We start from the raw sequence: 20,394 nt of genomic DNA, 5'->3' as shown, positions 1-20,394 counted from the left end.
TAATTTATAAGTAAATTGACTTTCAATTTAAATGGTGGAGATTAATTTGTGGGTTTATTTTCAATGGCTTAGATTAAAAGATAATTTTATTTTTTTCTCTTTGTAGTGGTAGCCATATACATATATAATGGCCCCATTTTTTAATTATTTTTTTTTTTCGTTTCCTTTTCTCCTTTTGTCGGTTAGCAAAAAATAATATACAGTTCCTCACAGTAATTCTTTAAGCGGTCCTTAAAAAAAAATTTCTATTGGTGCACCTCAAAATACCCCATTTATTTTTTTAAATTTTTTTTCGTTTTCTTTTCTTAATCCTTTTCATTTTAATCATTTTTCTTATAAACGAGATACGTTACCCGGACGTTATCCCGGGAGACATTATATTTATTGTGTTCCGTACTGTATAAAAATTATTACATGCTTTTAAAAACATTATATAGCTCAAAACCTGAGTTGATTTAATGAGTAAGCAATTATAAATTAGAAAAAATCGACAGTAAAATTTTATTACAGATTAATATATTATATAAATTCTAAAAGATAATAAGTATAAAAGTAGAATCTTTAAAATAAAAATACAAACATAATAATACAAACATAATTAAAGCTAACTTCTCAAATCATTGAAAATAGAAAGTGAAACAAAAATAATCCATAATAATAAAACATCAACCGAAATAACATTAAAACTAATAAGTATTGCAAACAAATTTTTCGGAGATGGTTATGTTTATATATTCAAAACATACACCCTACTGTTATCTGTATATATACTATGTAATAATTCACTTGTAATAACATGAGATAAAGTAAAAATGTTACAAACTTAAAAAATGATAATATGCAATTAAAATAAGTGATCTTTGTAAACAAATTAGAAGCAATTTAAAAGATCAAAACATAATTTGTCAAGCTCAAAATTAAGAATATAAGATGGGTCCAAAATAAAATGAAGTTAGCCCATTAAGAAAATGAAAATGGGCCCAAACAGATAAAATGGTCTGTTACTATATTTTTTTACCTTTGTTTTTAATATATATAATAATAACTTGCTTAATCAATGTTGTAATGCACGGATTACGGACCGCAGCGAAGCGCGGGTGAGTAACTAGTTAAACATATTTAACATTCATGATTAAAACATTATTTTTCAAATCAAATATGATGGACCATTCTACATAACAACCACCGAAATATTGTATTACTATTGACGTGTCCCATTCGGTTTGACTTACACGCGCCGGCGTCAAATACATACAAACACATATACTACAACAACCTCCCTCCCTCAATTCCTTGTTTAATCATTTTGCTTTTGCGTCAATCCTCCCCCAAATTTTCGCTAAACCAAATATCCAAATATTTTATTTTTTAAAAATTATTTTTCCTTCAAATTCAACTCAAACCCCCGAAATTCCCCATAATTCTCAAACTCTTACTCGATCGATCGTCACAACGGTAGTGTTTTTCATCTTAATTTTCTTTTTTTCTTTCAAAATATTAAAATCCTGAATAAGTTTATTTAGGGTTTATAATTCGAAGAAGGATTAATAAATAATAAATAAAGTTTTAGAAGAAGATGAGCTTTCAAGATCTAGAAGCAGGTCGGGCAAGACAAAATGGATATAAAAACGGATTCAAGCAACAAGATCCGACCCAGGCAATAGCTTCTGGTATATTCCAGATCAATACTGCTGTTTCCACCTTTCAACGCCTTGTTAATACCCTCGGTACTCCTAAAGATACCCCTGAACTCCGTGATAAACTGTACGTATGTTCCCCTTTTTTCTCAATTATTCTTTCTTTATTTGTTTCTGTATCTATACCTGTATCTATACATATATTTATGTATTCAATTTAATTGAATTAAAATTTTTGATATTTATCTATTACAATTTAATTGAATCATTGCTAGATTTATCTAATTTAGTTTAATTTTATTAACGCCTTATAAACCCGGTTCCTGTTTACCCGATAACGATGAATTTATACGTACAAAAACTAGTACAAGTTTTGTAGTAGGGTAAGGTTTTTGTGTAAATTTCGGTTAGTTACTAAAATCAGTTTCGCGGTTGTAATTTAGTTTTCTTGAATTAAAGCGAGTGTCGGTGATTAATTTGAAATGGTTTTAGTATAAGTAATTGCTAAAGAAAATGTGACTGACATTTTTGATATGGTGCGAGTTTGGGGTTCTTTTATTCTTTCGAATGATTTTTTCAGTACGATGGGTTTGAAACGTTGCGTGCCTGTTTTTATAGCAGGAATAGTAGTTAAATTATTGATTTTTACCGAATGATAGGCACAAGACAAGACTACATATCGGGCAGTTGGTGAAGAATACTTCAGAGAAACTCAAGCAAGCTAGTGAAACAGATCATCGTGCCGAAGTTAGTGTAAGTCATTCTTGCTCCTGATCTCTCTCTCACACACACATGTGCAGATTACAAACAGCTCGGTTCCAAGTCATTTTACGGCTAATTGTTTCACACATTCATATGGCTGTTTGAGATGCTTGTAAATAGTATATTTTAGAGATTCTTTAAATTCTATTAGTTTCTCATTGGTGAGTACCGAATATGACAAACCTTGGAATTTGGATAATGGGAGTGCTATAACTTTTCATCTTTTGGTTAACTTTCGTTGCTCTTTTGATGTGAAGTCAATGATTATTATATACTTTTCACAATTGCATCATTCTGAATCATAAAGCTCTCTGCTTTAGCTGGACATCATTCGACCAATCTTTGTTTATCGTTTTATTTTTTCTCACGTCACTGAAATTGTTTTACTGCTTTCGTGCAGGCAAGCAAAAAGATTACAGATGCTAAACTTGCAAAAGATTTTCAAGCAGTTCTAAAAGAATTTCAAAAGGCACAGCGCCTTGCAGCTGAAAGGGAAACGGCTTACACTCCATTTGTTCCTCAAGCTGTTCTTCCATCTAGGTAGATGTTGGGTAGTGAGGAGCTACAAATATAGGTTTATAAGTATATATCTATGTGACTGTGTGCAGTGATATAAAATTGAATTGAAGCAAAAAACCATTCTGCGAATTTTTGCTCCTTATGTTATAGTTATTGCAGACCTCTGATTATATACTATTTTGTACAGTTATGCAGCCAGTGAAATGGATATAAGGTCCGACAAAAGTTCAGAACAGCAGGCTCTTCTTGTGGAATCTAGAAGGTGAGAATATTACTTGCACCTCACTGTGTTTCATACAATCTTGGCATTATGTCTCTCATAATTGATGCTGAAATGAGTAACCTTATAATCAATCACATTATGAAAAGTGTCTTTAACAACATGTGTTATCGTTTTTAAGTTTTGATGTGCCAACTTGTTCTGAAATATGTCGTTTTTCTCTCTGCAGACAGGAGGTTTTGCTGTTAGACAATGAGATTGCATTTAACGAAGCTATCATAGAAGAAAGAGAACAAGGAATACAAGAAATTCAAAACCAAATAGGTGAGGTAAATGAGATTTTCAAAGATCTTGCTGTTTTGGTTCATGAGCAAGGAGCTATGATTGGTTAGTGTGAAAGTTCTCTCTTCTCCTACTTATTTTTTTTTTTGCTTCCATTTCATTGTGGGTATGTGAGGTCCTAAAATTGCTTCTTTGCAGATGATATTGGCTCCAACATTGAGAATTCTCATGCTGCAACTGCACAAGCAAGATCTCACCTTTCCAAAGCAGCAAAAACTCAAAGAGCAAACTCTTCCATGGTAAAGTCTTATTCGTAATGATAGTTTTACATTAATTAACTTATTTATCTTTCCTTTTGAGCTTCTATGATATATACAGTCGTTTTTTGGTGTGCGCAGACATGCTTACTTTTGGTGATAGTCGGGATCGTACTTTGCATTGTGATCATAATTCTTGCAGTTTGACCCCAAAGGTTGTATATTGGTCAGAAATGGTGCGATATCCTTCGATCAGAGTGAACATATTGGGCTCTACAAAAATTGATTTTTCTTTTGTTCATTGTGTGATAACATACTTGAAAATATATTTGATTGCAGGGATTTTTTCTGTAAGAATAACATGCTCTATCTGTTCAGTCTTTCCTTATTTTAATCTGTTTGTTTGTTTGATCTATATAATCAATATACATCACACCACTCAATCACACCCAAGGCCTTACCTTGTCGCTGTCGTACAGCTAATTATTTAATACACAACCAGTTTGCTCTTAAGCTTGAGTTGGATCCATGTATAGCGTATCTATCATGAGTCGTGCAAAAGCAAATAGGTTTGAATGCTGTTGTTGAGGTTCTAGATTTACCTGCAGAGTTTTAACAAATAACTTAAGTTTTAAAATCCCTGCTATACATCTCACAAATATAATTTTACCTGCAGAGTTTTAACAAATAACTTAAGTTTTAAAACCCCTGCTATACATCTCACAAATATAATTTAAGGTACTTGTAACCTGAGTTAATAAATGGCTGTTTCATTGGACTGCTGTGAGACTCGTTTGGGACGCCGACTTTGATGAAATCGCTGAGGGTTCTTTAGCCTCCCGTTACTCTTAAATAACTCTTGTTCTGAAGATACTAATAAGCACTCTGGCAGTGGAGAAGGGTACCTTAGCCGGTCATAACAGTAACTATAATACATGTACTTTTCCCTGAACCACTTATTAGCTTGTCGTTGTCTTGGTGTAATAGTAGCATATTCAGAGGATTCCAGTTCATCAATGGCGTCAAGACAGTTGGTTGATGTTGCATCGGTGGGGTCAACACGGCAACCCTGGAGTACAAGGTCTTGGAACTCGGAGGTAAAGGGTTCAAACCGGTAGTCTACTTTGTGTTGGCCACCACCTGTGGCCCATGAGGAGGCGTCCCATACAGTTGCATATGATGACATGGGCTTTGATGGGTAGTCACCTCCCATATTTTCGTCACGCAAAACCTCCCTTATTGGGATTTCGTCCACGTAAAATCTAAACAAAATGAAATGTGTTAAAAATTTAACATGTAAACAATGTATCCCACAATAAGTTAGCTGTATCATATTCCTTGAAATTGGAGGTCAAATTTTAACTCCATCCCTTGCAAAAGGGATTCTTTTTTGCTTATATATAAAAAAGAAACCCTTTAATTGTAATGTCTTATTGAACTGTTATGGTTTTTGATAAATTATTTTGATAAAAAAGGCCATCTGAATGGGTTTTCTAACTTGTGTCCGGGGAACATGTTGATGTTTATGTAATAATGAAAAAAAATGCATTTTCATTAAATACACATCAAGTTTTGTTTATGTTCAATTAATTGCAAGTAAGAGTTGAATGTTGCTTACATGATCTTGTTCCGTGTCCAAAGAATGCTGTAGCGGTGAAACTCCTTACTTGGATCAAACCACAACCGGTATCTCTCTTCCCGGCCACGCATTGTGCTACCATTGCCGTATATATTTGTCTGAAACCTCCATGGCTTCCCCTTTACATTACCTAGAAACTCCAAGTCTAATTCGTCATGAGTTTTTGGGTACATATCTACATTAGATGCCTGTACCAAAACATATGATATTCTTCCTATTATCAATTTTAAATGAACAATACCTTATGTAAACTTAATCATGACTGTAATAAGATAATGTTCGAGTTTGCTTTCTTAAATACCTTATAAGATCAAAACATATAATCAACTTGTTGAAAAACAACTTTTTTCAACTTAAGAGACAGCTTTTTGAACACATATATAGAAAAGGATTTTGTTTTTTGAACGTTCGTATAATCAGAGTCTGTTTGTCCCACTTATCGGTCCTTACGTTTTTTGGGCAGGAAGCCATTCGAATTTCAGGAACCACGGAGGGGAGAAAACCTCCTATTAATCCGCCAAATAACACGATGATAAATATGAGTAAATCTTGTCCCCTCAGGATTCGAACCTGGGTTTTCCCAGGACCAAGACATATGGAAAAGGATTTTGTTTATTACAAGTCTTTAAGACTACGTATAATTAAATGCGTAAAGAAAATATTATCTTACATATATAAGTCCACTACCTTTGAATTGAATTTAATAATAAGAAAGTAATAAGCAAACACGAAAAGAAAATAATAATTTAGATTAAACCAATCTCTGATAGTTTATTGAAACAACAGATTTTTCTCATAGGATAAACGATGAGATAAAATAAAAAAAAAGTCTTTGTCATCAAAAATTGCAATAAGCAATAAGCCAAACCCAACGATCATAACTATGATAGTTGTTTTGAGCATTTTCCGCCCAATTTTTATAATATCAAACTATCCAAATTAATCAACATTTGAAAAAGATGTTCGAATTACGTACATAAAAGGCTACGACGATTCCCGCTGTGTACTTCATCGGTAATTTAATTTTCGCACTGAAGAATCCATAATTGTAATAATCCGTCGATATAATACCAGAACCTGTTTTAATACGTACAATTTATCTAAGATGTAACTAAAACCTTAAATTATTAATAATACTAATAAAGAACACAAAAGTTTAGAAAAAATAAAAATAAATCTCTCTATTAATAATGCATACCAGATTGACGAGTGAGGAGGAGACGGACATTCATATCGTCCTCAGATCGATCAATATTGAAGTCGCTAAACAAAGGAACATAGCCTTGATCGAACGTTATGGTGTTTAGATCAAAAGCCATCGCGCTATTTATAGGAATAATACTACCATTTAATATATGGTTAACACATAACGTAAACAGAAGGAGGTGATGGACGGGTGATGACCACGACAAGGACGATAACGTTTTTCTTCTTTTTTTCAGTGATGGACGAGAAAATTTTCGACAAAAACATGTACAACGATGATCCATATGTTATGTGTTTTTTGAGATTAAATGTCTATATATATATGCATATATATATATATATATACGTACATGCATGCGCATATATATACGGAGTGATATGTACAAGATTGGAAATTGGAAGAAAGACCGGGGATTCAACAATGAAGCTAGGAAGAGACCGTGAGAGAAACTTCTTTCTTTTTTTTCTTGTTTTCTTTCTTTTTTGTACAAATACTAAAATTGTCCAAATAAAAGTAGGTGATTTGCTTAAGGAAATGATGGACAGGCATACTAAAATACTTATCGAATGCTTTTTATGCCCTTAATATATTTTACAATATTTTACTTGTAGGAATTAAATTCGCAACTAATCAAGCCCAATATAAATCTAATGGGTTCTACTCTAAAACCATATAGTGATAGATGAAGTAGCCCACAATCTTATATACGTGCTTAGAGTTTATTTTTTTTCAATGTGAGACATGGGTTTTACATGGAGTATAATTTTACATGAAACCCCCCATCACTTATTCAATTCCTCAGCTTTACTTTCTTACTATCATATACACGCACAGTATCGATGATGCATATTACTCAATAGCTTCTTTATATTACTCAATGGCTTCTTAGGTAGGAAGGAGTACAATTTATTACCCAATTCTTACCCAATTCATTCTCCAATCAAAACTCTACAACTCACAACTACCCAATTTTACTCAATTCTTACCCAAATCACTGGCAATACATACCCAATTCTTACCCAATTTCGTTTTCTTTTTCATTTAATTTTAATACATATAATTAAAACCATATAAATATAAAACATAATTTCATTAAACTAAAAACCACAATACATAATATGGAAAATGATTAAATACGACTAAAAAACACTTAAATTAAACTAAAACACTTAAATAAAACTAAAATACTTAAACAAAACTAAAATACTTAAATAAAACTTAAACTAAGCCTCGGAATAATCCGAGTCCACAGTGTTATCACCGTCATTGCGGTGAATGTAGGGGTAGCGCTCAGGAGACTCGGCGGTCGCGCCTGGTAGAGGAGAAACGTACTCCTCCATCGGGTTAGAGTAGTAAGGTACATCCTGACCACCACCCACATTGGTTTGTGAGATTACCCCGTGGTCTAGCGTCTGGGTCAATGTTGAAGAAGCAGTGTTTAACTGAAAAATAACTTGATTCAGCCAGTCGATCTTCTGTTGAAGATATACAAGATGCTCATTCTCCGCAATGTTACGTGCATATCCTGGGGCAGTAAGTCGGTTGATTGCGGCTTCGTAAGCCGCTTTGTTCTCAGAAACGCCCTCAATGACGTTATTCATATCTGGGAGGTATTTGGAGTCGTGATTTAGGTGAGCTTGGATAACCATTTTACAATCACGAGGTCCATTGTAGTGATTTTGGTTGAAAGAAAATTGTGGATGAAATGGAAATTGGGTGAAAATGAAAGTTGTGGTGTAAATTTTGGAAGAAGAATGGGGTTTTTATAGGTGAAAAGGTAGAAAAGTGGGTTAAAAATTTTTTTTTTTAAAAAAAAATGAGATCTAGCCGTTTGGGGTTGGGGGAGGGTGGGGACCCACTTGATGCCAACGTTCAAAACTCTTTACCCACAATCGGTTTAATTACGCAATTTGCTAGCCGATCGGGCCTTAGCCGAAGCCTACCCGAACACCTTCCATGGTGTAGCCAATCGGGTATGTGTTAGCCGATGCTTACCCGACTCCCACTCTTTCCTACCTTAGATGGACTGCATATTTTAAACATTTTATATACAAAACTCATAATACAAAATACAGTAGCTGACATTTGAGATGATGACAATGCTAATTAAAAGTACAGTAATAAAACAAAAGAAAAGATAGATCATAATAATGCTTAAAAGCTACTCCCTCCGTCCCAATTTAAACGTCCTACTTTAACTTGTCAAGTCTTTCTTTCGTAACTTTGACCGTAAATAATTTTGTTTGTGTTATCTAATAATTGATGAAAATTATACCAAATGTAAAATACATTTAAGACTCTATTCATTCATATATTTTACATCAAGTATCATATAACACAAACAATAATATTGACGGTCAAAGTTAAACATGAAAGACCCAAAATGTCAAACTAAGACATTTAAATTGGGACGGAGGGAGTATTTTTTTTCCATAATAAAACAAATTATCCCCATCTAACATTCATATTTTGTTTACCAGAAAGCTAAAACACCATACATTAATTGCACCTAAACAACAACATTATTAAAAATTAAGGGACAATGTATCAATCTTTCTTTTGACCAAATGCATAATACTAGTTTTGATTTACATTTTGAGTGTTATCAACAATTATATGAATAACATAAATAATAAAATCTTTCAGAAAACAAAAACATTGAATATGCAAATAGATATATGGAAACAAAATTTATATGGTTACAAACTTAAGAAATCTGTGAAATTAATAAATAATTAGAAATTTATAATTATATGAAACATTTACATTGTTATTTACATTTGTCCAAGAAAAAAAAGATGTTACATGAATGATGACTGCACGAAAAGTGAATTGTGAATATTGAAACCAAAATTGTGAAAGGGTTATGGAAGGTTAATATTGAAATACTTTGGATTTTTATAAAAGATATAAATGTCATTTAACATTTATTTTATGTGTACCAATAAAAATGTTCCTTGAACAAATCAGTTCCTAAAAGTATATGACCTAAATAAATTGAAATTAAACCTTTTTTCTCTACTACCTAATAAAGCAAAACACCATTTTCTATTTTTAGTAACTTCTGCTTTTAAAATATCAATATTGCCCTTGGACATTTTCCTTTTTTCGTATACCCTTTTCCGTTTCTCATTATCCCTTCCTCATTATCTCTTTTACTCTCCATACACACACATCTTCTTACTGTCTCTCTCTCTCGAACCAAACTCCGCCGCCGAGTCATCACCACGAACCACCGTCGGATTCATCGCCACCAATATGTTAACCAAATCCACACACACACACTAAATTGCAACCCCTCTCTCTCTTTCGCCGGATTCATCACTACCAACTACCGCCGCCGGATTCATCACCACCAACCACTGCCACCGGATTCATCGCCACCAACAGGGGTTTTTATTAAAATATTTTAATCCATGTTTTATTTTGATTATCCTTGATTGATTCTTTGTTATTTCAGCCTCACATACATCCCCCGCCGCCGCCGTATACTTCCCCCGCCGCCGCCGCCGATTGAGCCACCGTCTATGTGAATTAAAGGTAAAATAGATCTTTTTTATTAGGGAATAACATAAATACTGTTAACAGCAAATATTTATATGCTGTTTAGTCATTTTTTTAAGCCCATTTTCTTTTCAAGCCCGCTAAAATCATTAAGCGCCAAAGTAACTTATCATTAGCCGCCAAAATCAAAGAAAACTTCTTATATTCCTCCTAACATATCTGACTTTTATTCCTCTCTGATTCCAAATACAACTAATCATTTCTAGTAGTTAAGAGAATGGTTTTTTTATTTGATTTTGGCGAGGATTGCTAGAATGATATTAATTCAAGAATAGATGATCCAATCATTGGAGAAGAGCTCATACATTCAGGTTTGATCTAAATAACAATTTTTTTATACTTGAACTAAGGATACTCTTAATTGTAAATTACGTACTTCTACTTAATAATATTGTTACAGCTAGGATAAATTTTGATTTTGATCAGATGCAATAAATAGTACCAGTGAACCTACATTGATTGATGACATCGACAAAAATGGATATATAGTTCATGATGAGGAAGAAATCATTGAAACGGGTATTTTTCTTATCCACGTCATGTTCTATTCTTAGTTGTTTTGTGCTTCACTTGTTGTATTTTTAGGTAAATTTGATTATATTTGGTTTAATCAGGTGAGATAAATGATGAAACACAATATTTTGTCGACATAGACGGACATCTTTCACATGAGGATAATGAAACCGATCCAAATGATGTTTTCAATCAATCTTTTGAGGGCTGTATAATCGGGAAAAAATTTAATGATGCAGAAGATGCTTATAATTTCTATAACGAGTATGGTCTGTCTAAAGGTTTTGGTATCCGAAAGCATTACCACAATAAGCACTCGGGCACAAAGGAAATATACCGACACATATTTGTGTGTAACAAACAGGGTTTAAAGTGTAGAAAGCAAACAACAGACAATGTGAAACCACGTTGTATTAGGCGTACAGGGTGTAAGGCAATGATACAAGTGACTCTGTCAGAGCAAGGAAAGTGGGTTGTGGACAAGTTTGTGGATGAACACAATCATCCTTTGGATAATCTGTCACGGGTACCAACACAGTGGTCTCACAAGGTCTTTCATCGTTCCAAAGAATGTAAGGATCTTGTAAAATTGATGTCACAACAAGGCATCAGACCTAGTGCAATCACGAAAATAGTGAATGCATATAAGGGTAATCTAGAGGACAAACTAACACGAATTCAGTGTTCTGCTATTGTTGGTGAAGAAAGGAAATTCAACTTAGGCAAAGAGTGTCATGAAATTATTATGCATTTTCAAGAGAAAGCTAAGGTGGATAAAGATTTTTATTTTGCAATAGATTTGAACGCCGATGGGACATTTAAAAGTGTGTTTTGGGCTGATGGCCGATCAAGATCCGCTTATAACCAGTTTGGTGATGTTGTTGTTTTTGATGTAACTTACAAGACGAATACATTTGGCTTGCCATTTGCTCCGTTTGTTGGGGTTAACCACCATGGTCAAACTATTTTGTTTGGAGCATCATTGTTAGAAAATGAAACCGAGGTGACATTTACATGGTTGTTCAAAATTTTTCTAGAATGCATGTATGATTGTCCACCTATTTCTATCATTACCGACCAAGATATGGCTATGGGTAAAGCAATTCAAAAGGTGTTCCCCAAATCAAGGCATCGATTTTACGCTTGGCATATTAGAAAGCATGTTATAGAGCACCTTCAACCATTACGCTCTCGATTTTTTGATTTTAAAGATACCTACAATAAGTGGGTAAAAAGCCAAAATATTAGTGATTTTGAAGCAGGCTGGGAAGTTTTAAAGGAGAAATATAACATAGATGATGATACTTGGTTGGGAAAGATGTATAAGTTACGTAGTTTTTGGGTTAAAGCATATCTCAAAGACACATTTTTTGCTGGAATGACAACTAGCGGGCGAAGTGAAAGCATTCATTCATTTTTTGATGATTATGTGAACTCTAAAACAATGTTAAATGAATTTGTAGTGCAATATGACAAGGCTGTGAGTTCGCGAAGAATGGCGGAAGAAGATGAAGATTTCAGAACAGTAGACTCACAACCGACATTGCATAGTGACCATCCGATTGAAGTAATGGCAGCAAAATATTATACTCGAAATATCTATGAGATCTTCAAAAAAGAATGGAAGGCTAGTTTTGATTGTGGTCATGAAAAAATATGCAAAGATGACAAGTTGGTCACATATCGAGTTGGTTACTTAGCAGGTAATAAAGAAGGTTGGAAAACGGTTGAATGTAAGGTTGGTTCCCCGTTTTATGCTTCTTGTTCGTGTGCAAGATTTGAGACATCTGGTTATTTGTGCAAACATATTCTCTATATTATGAAGAAAAAGTTGTTAACTTCCATTCCCGATCACTACATATCACCAAGATGGACTATGAACGCAGCTTACAAGGTTGGAAGTATTGGAACGAAAAAGAAGAGTGTTAGCTCTGATGCTAGTAATGAAGTTAGTTTCATGAATTTATGGTCTATTAGAGCAAAGTTTAACAAAGTCATTGAAGATGGTCGAGATTCCCCGTCTCAAATTGAAAAGCTTGATGCATTCTTTGATGGTTTTCTTGAAGAGCAACATAGAAGAAAGAACAGTCAAGCTGGGATGATTTCTGGAAGTAATTCTACAATACCAATTGCCAACCAGATGGACATGCCACAACGCTTACTTGCGTCTGATCCTATAAATCGTGTGAAGACGAAAGGGCGTACGAAGGTAGCCACAAGGCAAAAATCTAGTATAGAATTGTCTATGGATGAGAAGAAAAAGAAAAGATGTGGCTATTGTAGAGGAAAGGGTCATAACTCTACCCGGTGTCAACAAAAAAGATGTGCTTTCTTCTTAAGATGGATGAATTACGAGATGGTGATAGGCCTGCTAATAGTCACTTACAAGATGGTGATGTTGCTGATTAGTACATGATGGTTTTATGGTTTTGAAATGAAGTACATGATGGTGATCACTGATACTTGTTTATGTTCTTAACTTCTTTTGGAATTTAACTATCTGAAGTACATGATGGTGTTGATGGTTTTATATATGATATTTATATGATGTTTATGAAATAAATTTCTCAGTAAATAGTAGTCGGCTAGTCGATATCCACTATAAAAGTCATAATTTGAATGTGGGACCCATAGAAGGTTAATCGCTTAGATAAAAATAGGTTTAAAAGTCTTTACAGTATATAAATTGCCTACTGTTAGCAGTATATTATATATTCCCTTTTTATTAATATATTTTAATCCATGTATTATTTTGATTAGAACCTAAAAATCGAAAATCGATATGAATTAAAGGTAAAATACATCTTTTTTATTTATATATTTTATTCCATGTATTATTTTGATTAAAACCTAAAAATCGAAAATCAATATATTTACACGTGGTTATGAGTTATGACTCATGAGTGTATGCTAATTGAAAGTAAATCAAATGATCTTTATATGAGTATATGCTTGGTAATGAAATCATGCCATGTGAGATTTAAATTCTCACAAATGACCTTTATGTGAGAAATTAATAAGTGTGTCTTTTTCCTTGCTCATGTTGTTTTTAACTTACATATTTAACGATATAATGATTTTTCTAAAAGTTGTAGCTTAATTGAATCGTCATTTTCGTGTAGCTTAATTGAATCGTCATTTGTTTTTGGTAAGCCTAATAATGCAGGGTCATCTTCTAATCTCAATAGATTTTGTTACTCACCCCCAAGTATTAACTCTTTATTTTTTGCATTATTATCCACTGTAAGTCATATATTTAGTCTTCTGTATTACCCTATGGGTGCTCATTTTACTCAATGCATTTTTTTCTTTTAGGGGAAGTTATTTTCAACCAACAAGTCAACAAGATAAGGCTAACATGATTTTTTGTTATTGTTACTGAATCATAATATGGGGCAGGAGATAATGTGATTAATTTTGTCATTTCATCAAATTTTCTGTTTGCAATATCACTTAGGTAGGAAACTGGGGTGGGTTGTGTAATAGGACATAAAGAGTAATTTTTAAAAGGTTTTAGCTTGGGTGGCAGACGTTGCTAAACATTACTTCAATACTTTCTAGCTGGCATAGTGTTGGCTTCGCACACGGTGTCATGAATACCAACAACATGCCCGTATTGGGTTTCATGATTGATTATGGACCTTTTAGATTTCTTGATGCTTTTGATCCCAGTTTCACCCCAAATACTACAGATCTTCCGGGGAGACAGAATTTCTTTTCAAATCATACCGATGTTGGCATGTAGAAAATATCTCAGTTTGCATCAACTCTTTCTTTTCCTAATTTGATAAATGAGGTCAATTATGCTCTTGAAAGGTATTTCACCCTCCCACCCTTCTATTGTGTTTACACTGATTATAAGCACCCAGTAGTAACCAGTTTTTGGTTGCTTGGGTAAAGTGATTGTATTATTTTGTTATTATTTATGCCACATTTATTGAACTTGGAGTATCTTTTAAGAAGGGGTTTTTTCTCTTCAAGAAAACTGACATTTCTCATAATAATATTAATAGCAATTTTATCATTAGATAAAGTAACCGGTTATAATCAACTGTCACTATATAGATTAGTAATCTAACACGTGAAAAACTAAATTGGAATTGAAACTGGATATGGAACTCAACTTAGAGTAATCAGAAAGCACATGTAAGTTTAAATAAAATGTAGACAGTTTGCAAGTTATTTTTTATGGTCTTCTTCTTCTATAGTCTTAGTCTTATTAAAGATAAAACAAGAGTGTAAGCAGTTTTGCTTATATGTTGAGCAGAGGCAGGGAGTTTGGCTATGCTTGTAATATTGTATGACCCAAGCTCTTCTCTTTTTATGACTGTTGGATTTCAATCTGCCATAAAAGTGCATCAGTTGCCTTCGTCATCACCCATGGGTCTAGAAAATGAAATGGGGGTGGAAGACTTTGCAGGATGGTTCATGGTTGTTTCTCACGGAAGCATCTTGGTCTTATTGAATATATTGAGCAAAGCAACTTTGATCCTGATAATCTTTTATGCAACATATGTATAATCTTTTCTATAATGAGCATTTTTGTATGTTGAATAATACATTAAGTACGTTTGATTAAGATTAGTAGCCGCATCGCCTTTGTATTTCTATTGTATACAACCCATGTGTTTTGTTTGTTCATTCACGCAATAGAAAGGTACCGCACATTTAACCATCTTTTTTCCGAAATTACCGCTGCAACGCGTGGATACCTTTCTAGTTTTTGTTAATATATCGAAGTAACTTTATTGAAAGTATTAATAAGAGAATATGGTGTATTATATTAAATCTCACTAAACAAATTTTTTAAGTTGATTGAAATGACATCTCCCATTCAAGAGATCGATTTCGTGTTCAAGCTTTTGGATGGATATAGAAAATTTCGTTATGAGGACTTGACTTGAGTATACTCAGGTTCAAGTCTGAGGGGCAAAGTTTACCCCTTAATCTTCGTGCTTTCGAGAGAATTAGTACGTAGGGGTTTTTTCATATCAAATATTTGAAATAGACATTTCTATTTCGAGTAAGCTTTCTAGTGCGGAACCAGTTAAAACAACGTATTCTAGACCTCTCGCTATTGAATCGTGACAAAAATATTTCAAGCGAAAGTTCATGATTAAAAAAAAAAAAACTTGTCGACTATAGTGCGGTAATCTATAATATTAGAGATTAATGGTAAATTGTATTTCTTTACTTTTCATTTTACTAGTATTTATTTATTTTCTGAAAATAGTCACATATTAATAGCTGTAAATAATACCGGCCAATATGTTTATTTAGAGTATTAATTACTCTTATAGTCTTATGCATAGAAGTTTTTGAGGTATCAATTTTGAAGTAGATGGTTGAAGATGAATTTTTACAACGATTAATATTTCATAGGGTTTAGTATCCCGAAGCGTAAGGAACTTTTACACATTTCTTATTGTATGAATGAAACTTATATCTGGTGCATTGTAGGAAGAAACTTTGTAAAACTGTTCAAATAATGTAACATTTTTATATGCATAAATCAGAAACTTACACGTGGCAACTCATATCTTTTGCCACGTATACAATTTTACATTATTTGAACAATTTTCAAAAATTTCTTCCTACAATGCACCAAATATAAGTTAAATTTATACAATAGTAAAAGTATAAAAGTTTCATTCACTCCTAGATACTAAACCTTATTTCATATAGATGCGATTTTTGTTTTCTTTCGTATAATGATATATACATACTCGATCTCCAGTTTTTGTTGCAAAAACGAAACGAGATATGGTATGTATTTCATACGACTCCCAACCAAAACACCCTTCATCATACAAAAATAAGAAGTAGACATGTGTAAAATATAGTAGAATCACATGAACAAGAACAAATGAGAAAAATACTGCAAATATGCCTCAAGTAACTTAAATACTTTATAAGAGAATATTATTGTTGTAATAATCTTATCGAATACGGAGTATTAATTAAGCAAGCTAGAAATGGTACGTAATCAAGAATTCAATTCCATGGTACCTCAAAACGCCAATGAGAGTTAGGAAATGGCACATTCTTTGTAGATACGTAAAATCCTTCTGTTCTTACTAACCAATAACAGTGTTGCGTACCAAGTAGAAATTTATAACGATAACAAAAGTCTTTGATGCGATTATCGTATAATTTGACTGATGTGTTGTGTGAGCCGCCCCAAGTAAAATCGCCATTGTACCATTCATTAACATTGGGACAAAAGTACCAATCGTAATCTTGACCGGTGGAAAGGGTCATACTTTTATCGGAACCATAAGTATGCCAAGAAAGTTGAATATCATCAGGCATGTCACTGGTAACAACCATATGCCATTCTGCTACCAAAATACAATTTGATGAGGAATTAGTACTAGTAGGGCGAGCATATGAAAATGTCGGGATAAAGAAAAGTACAACAAAGACAAAGAGGCTAGGCATTGGATTTTTCAGAAAACTGTAACTCATGTTTTCAATTTATATATGCCAAAAATGAAAAAGTTTTTTATATTGAGTTCACTAATTAAAACGTCAGAAATTAACTTATGAGGTAATTAAATGTCAAGTGTTAATGAAAAAAGTGGCATTTATCTCTATTACCTTAAAAAAAAAACACCCCCTCCCCCAATAAATATATTTCTATCTTTAAAATTACGTAATTGCCCTTAGATTTACCTTTTTTGTTTTTTTTAATTTACATAATAATAACAATAATAATAATAACTACCCAAATTTTTTTCCCCACTACACAATCGGCAGCACAATGTTTCCCCCCTTTCCCCATTCCTCTTCAATCACCATATCTGGTAGTTTTTAAAACATCACAGGATTCCTTTTCATCACCACCATCATCGCTGGACCTGGTAGGTTTTTAACGGCGGTGGGTTTAGCCGCCTATTTAAAAAAAAAAATTTCTTCTTTTTTACATATATATGTATGATTAGTTATGATTTTTATCTTTTTTAATAGGTACATATATCCAGTTCATACCCGTGTAGAGAGGAAATAGGCCATCAAAAACAGGTTATGCTTTACAGTGCATCCTTTTGAAATTTTTCCATATTGGTTTGCTGATTGAATTCATCATTGCTTATGGGTATCAAACCATTGGTTCTGAAAAATCAATTAAATCCATCATATTGTGTTTTGACCATGTTTATGGTTGTTAAATGTCGTTTTTTATATTTTTCATAGAGTCAATTACCCGATGTATATTTTTTCATATCTATCTTTGGTATATATTGTGATTGATTTGTAGGACATTTATCTTTGGTAACCTCCAAAATTATAGCCTTTTCAACTTTTTTGTTTGTCATACTTTACATTTTTAGGAAAATGCCAGACACCATTGCAATTTGAATTTTAGTTGTGGAATTATGTATTAAACATGACAGGAATTGTCACGAAAAAGGTGGAAGATGTGATGTCCATTGCGACTGTACATTAACATGAGGAGCTTGACGATAAGCTTTAAGGTTATTTTTAAAAGTTATGTGTATATATGCATGCATAGGTATGAAGGGGTGGGTTATTTTGAGAACTCATAAAAAAAAAAAAAAACTCAAGAACCATTCTAGACCACTCATTTTTTCTCTGTTTCTCTCTCTTCAATTAAATAATAAAATTCATCAAAATCATTCAAAATGTTTTATCTCACAAACCGTAAATCGTTAGACGAATCAAAAAGCATGGGTAGTCTTAAAATTTCGATATATTTTTGACGACTTTTTAATTTTCGTTTTATTTTTGTACTTACACATAACTTACACATGTGTAGGTTGAACAAAAATTATTATTCGGAACAGGATTCGCCCTTAAGGATATTCATAAACCAAAGCTAGTGGGGGTGATAGGTCATAGGGTGATAGGGCATAGAGGGTGATAGGTCATAGGGGGTGACCGGTGATGGGTGATCTACCTAACGGGCTCCGCCCTTAGCCGCTATAGCTCCGCAATGAACTAACAGGCTTCGCCCTTGGCCACCATGGCTCCGCCATGGATTGACAGGCTCCACCCTTAACCTTCATTATATTGTTGTGTATATATGTTCATTTACTGATTTACATGTGAAAACAATGATCCTACACATGTGTAGGTACACAAGTAGACGAGGGGAAAAAAAAGAAAATTAAAAAGTCGTCAAAAGGATATCGAATTGGATCTCTAATGAAAGATGACGAAATTTTAAGACTACCCATGCTTTTGGTTTCGTCTAACGATCTACGGTTTGTGAGATAAAGCATTTTGAATGATTTTGGTGAATTTTATTATTTAATTGAAAAGATAGAAAGAGAAAAAAATGAGTGGCGCAGAATGGTTTTTAAGTTCTTTTTTATTTGTGCGTTCTTAAATAACCCTTCCTTTAGGTATTAATCTGAATACATATATGTCTTGATTTCCGTTTTTTATTTGATTATTGTTTTTCGTGTTAATAGGGAAGAGATATTCTTAATATTAATCTTCCGTAACGTCCATTTGGTACCAAGGTAAACACATCTATATACTAAAGTCTAAAACTTTTATTGACAGAGTATTTTTATAATGAAATATATGTTCTTGCTATGAAAGGCCGTTTTGGGACTTGAGTTTCTAATGCGGTTTTCGATCTAAACTTGGTTCATTTTAATTATAGTATAATTATGTTATTATCGAAAGATGGTCAGACAAGAGAAAGTGCCCAGGTTCATGAATCAGTAATGGTGGATTAATTGCTGTTGAATTTGTGTTTATGTTTTGGCCCATTAATATTTCTTATATTGATTCATGGATCAACCTTGGATGGGAAACGTTTCAACGTTTGGTCTATGGAGGTTCAAGTGCATCTGAATTTTGAGTGAGAGTTTGTTTTGCTTATGGAGACTGAAACCGGTCATGTTATTAGTCTTTATTAATCTGCTAATGCATCCACTGATGTTAGGGATACCAAAGAAAATAATTGCTTAAAAGGTCTGCATCTATGAAAATATTCATTATCGTAGTAATCAATTTTTTTAATGAAAATATCCATTTTTGTAATAAAAAAAATTTCTTCACTACACACTCTTTGTTGCAAGAGAGTTATCTTAAAGTTAAGCCTGATATGAGTATGACTATGATGGATGTTGGATCATGCTACGAACATCATTTTTAATCATTATTTCTTTGTATTTTCAGCAATTGTTATGTAACCTTTGACTACGTTGTGTAGGATATGAGGTGACACAAGAATGAAACCGGAGAATCAGCCTTCGTACCCATAATGGTAACACAGCTGCGAGCTATAGTAAAGTTGAGCAACTCACTAACAAAGATTAGACTGTAAGTCATTGATCATCTTCTGGTAATTTTAATATTGGTACATATTTGTTTTTATTTAGATTAGATATCATGATTTTTTGTGTTTGTAGTTATAAAAACCGTTAGCTGATATCCTCTACCGTCCATCATTAAAGTAAAAGAAAAGTGAGACTGTAAGTGATTGATCGATAGAGTGGATCATTTTTACTTTTGAAGAATAAGAACGTTGTCAAACGTACTTACGTACATATGCATTGTTCTCTACCTACTAACTGTATTCGATTTTGTCATGGATGCATTATGTGTTCATAGGTCGCGTATTCTGTCATGGATCCATTATTTGTGTTCCAAGTATATTTGTGTTCAAATACTTAGGGCACGTTTGGTTCACAGAATGTTTTTGGAATGAATGGAATCTTTCGAAGGAATTGAAATCTGAAGGAATGAAATTTGACGGAATGTTTTTAATTTTTTGAGAATTCAAGTAACGGAAGGAATGAAATTCCTTCCTCCATCCC

At 33.1% G+C, this 20,394-nt stretch overlaps 3 protein-coding genes across 3 annotated transcripts; 2 read left to right on the top strand and 1 right to left on the bottom strand.

Annotated features, from left to right (window-relative positions):
* The first annotated feature begins 1,313 nt into the window (after positions 1-1,313).
* LOC122580921 (syntaxin-22-like) lies at positions 1,314-4,071 on the top strand. The gene is made up of 7 exons (XM_043753068.1): positions 1,314-1,764; positions 2,297-2,390; positions 2,800-2,939; positions 3,106-3,180; positions 3,368-3,525; positions 3,619-3,719; positions 3,819-4,071. Exons 1-7 carry the CDS (start codon positions 1,577-1,579, stop codon positions 3,882-3,884), a joined length of 822 nt encoding a protein of 273 aa, XP_043609003.1. The 5' UTR covers positions 1,314-1,576; the 3' UTR covers positions 3,885-4,071.
* Positions 4,072-4,202: 131 nt separating this feature from the next.
* Positions 4,203-6,806, bottom strand: LOC122594435 (probable xyloglucan endotransglucosylase/hydrolase protein 30). Its single transcript, XM_043766892.1, has 5 exons — positions 6,515-6,806; positions 6,293-6,393; positions 5,296-5,504; positions 4,427-4,939; positions 4,203-4,279 (listed from the first exon to the last, which is right to left on the bottom strand). Exons 1-4 carry the CDS (start codon positions 6,804-6,806, stop codon positions 4,432-4,434), a joined length of 1,110 nt encoding a protein of 369 aa, XP_043622827.1. The 3' UTR covers positions 4,203-4,279; positions 4,427-4,431.
* A 1,533-nt stretch (positions 6,807-8,339) lies between these two features.
* Positions 8,340-13,016, top strand: LOC122594423 (protein FAR1-RELATED SEQUENCE 5-like). The gene is made up of 3 exons (XM_043766883.1): positions 8,340-8,496; positions 10,514-10,606; positions 10,702-13,016. Exons 1-3 carry the CDS (start codon positions 8,340-8,342, stop codon positions 13,014-13,016), a joined length of 2,565 nt encoding a protein of 854 aa, XP_043622818.1.
* Positions 13,017-20,394: the final 7,378 nt, after the last annotated feature.

This window comes from Erigeron canadensis, chromosome 1 (assembly GCF_010389155.1).
Source record: "Erigeron canadensis isolate Cc75 chromosome 1, C_canadensis_v1, whole genome shotgun sequence".
Taxonomy (NCBI): domain Eukaryota; kingdom Viridiplantae; phylum Streptophyta; class Magnoliopsida; order Asterales; family Asteraceae; genus Erigeron; species Erigeron canadensis.
This window is presented reverse-complemented; position numbering and strand designations above follow the sequence as displayed.

What these genes read in the sequence shown, in the direction of transcription:
- LOC122594423 (XM_043766883.1), top strand. Translation starts at nt 8,340, where the DNA reads ATGAGATCTAGCCGTTTGGGGTTGGGGGAGGGTGGGGACCCACTTGAT. An exon ending in TCCATGGTGTAGCCAATCGG is followed by an intron (nt 8,497 to 10,513) that starts GTATGTGTTAGC and finishes GATTTTGATCAG; the next exon opens with ATGCAATAAATAGTACCAGT. An exon ending in GGAAGAAATCATTGAAACGG is followed by an intron (nt 10,607 to 10,701) that starts GTATTTTTCTTA and finishes TGGTTTAATCAG; the next exon opens with GTGAGATAAATGATGAAACA.
- LOC122580921 (XM_043753068.1), top strand. Translation starts at nt 1,577, where the DNA reads ATGAGCTTTCAAGATCTAGAAGCAGGTCGGGCAAGACAAAATGGATAT. An exon ending in CAAGCTGTTCTTCCATCTAG is followed by an intron (nt 2,940 to 3,105) that starts GTAGATGTTGGG and finishes TATTTTGTACAG; the next exon opens with TTATGCAGCCAGTGAAATGG. An exon ending in TGAGCAAGGAGCTATGATTG is followed by an intron (nt 3,526 to 3,618) that starts GTTAGTGTGAAA and finishes GCTTCTTTGCAG; the next exon opens with ATGATATTGGCTCCAACATT.
- LOC122594435 (XM_043766892.1), bottom strand. Translation starts at nt 6,806, where the DNA reads ATGGATCATCGTTGTACATGTTTTTGTCGAAAATTTTCTCGTCCATCA. An exon ending in GAATCGTCGTAGCCTTTTAT is followed by an intron (nt 5,505 to 6,292) that starts GTACGTAATTCG and finishes GTTTTGGTACAG; the next exon opens with GCATCTAATGTAGATATGTA. An exon ending in TGGACACGGAACAAGATCAT is followed by an intron (nt 4,940 to 5,295) that starts GTAAGCAACATT and finishes CATTTTGTTTAG; the next exon opens with ATTTTACGTGGACGAAATCC.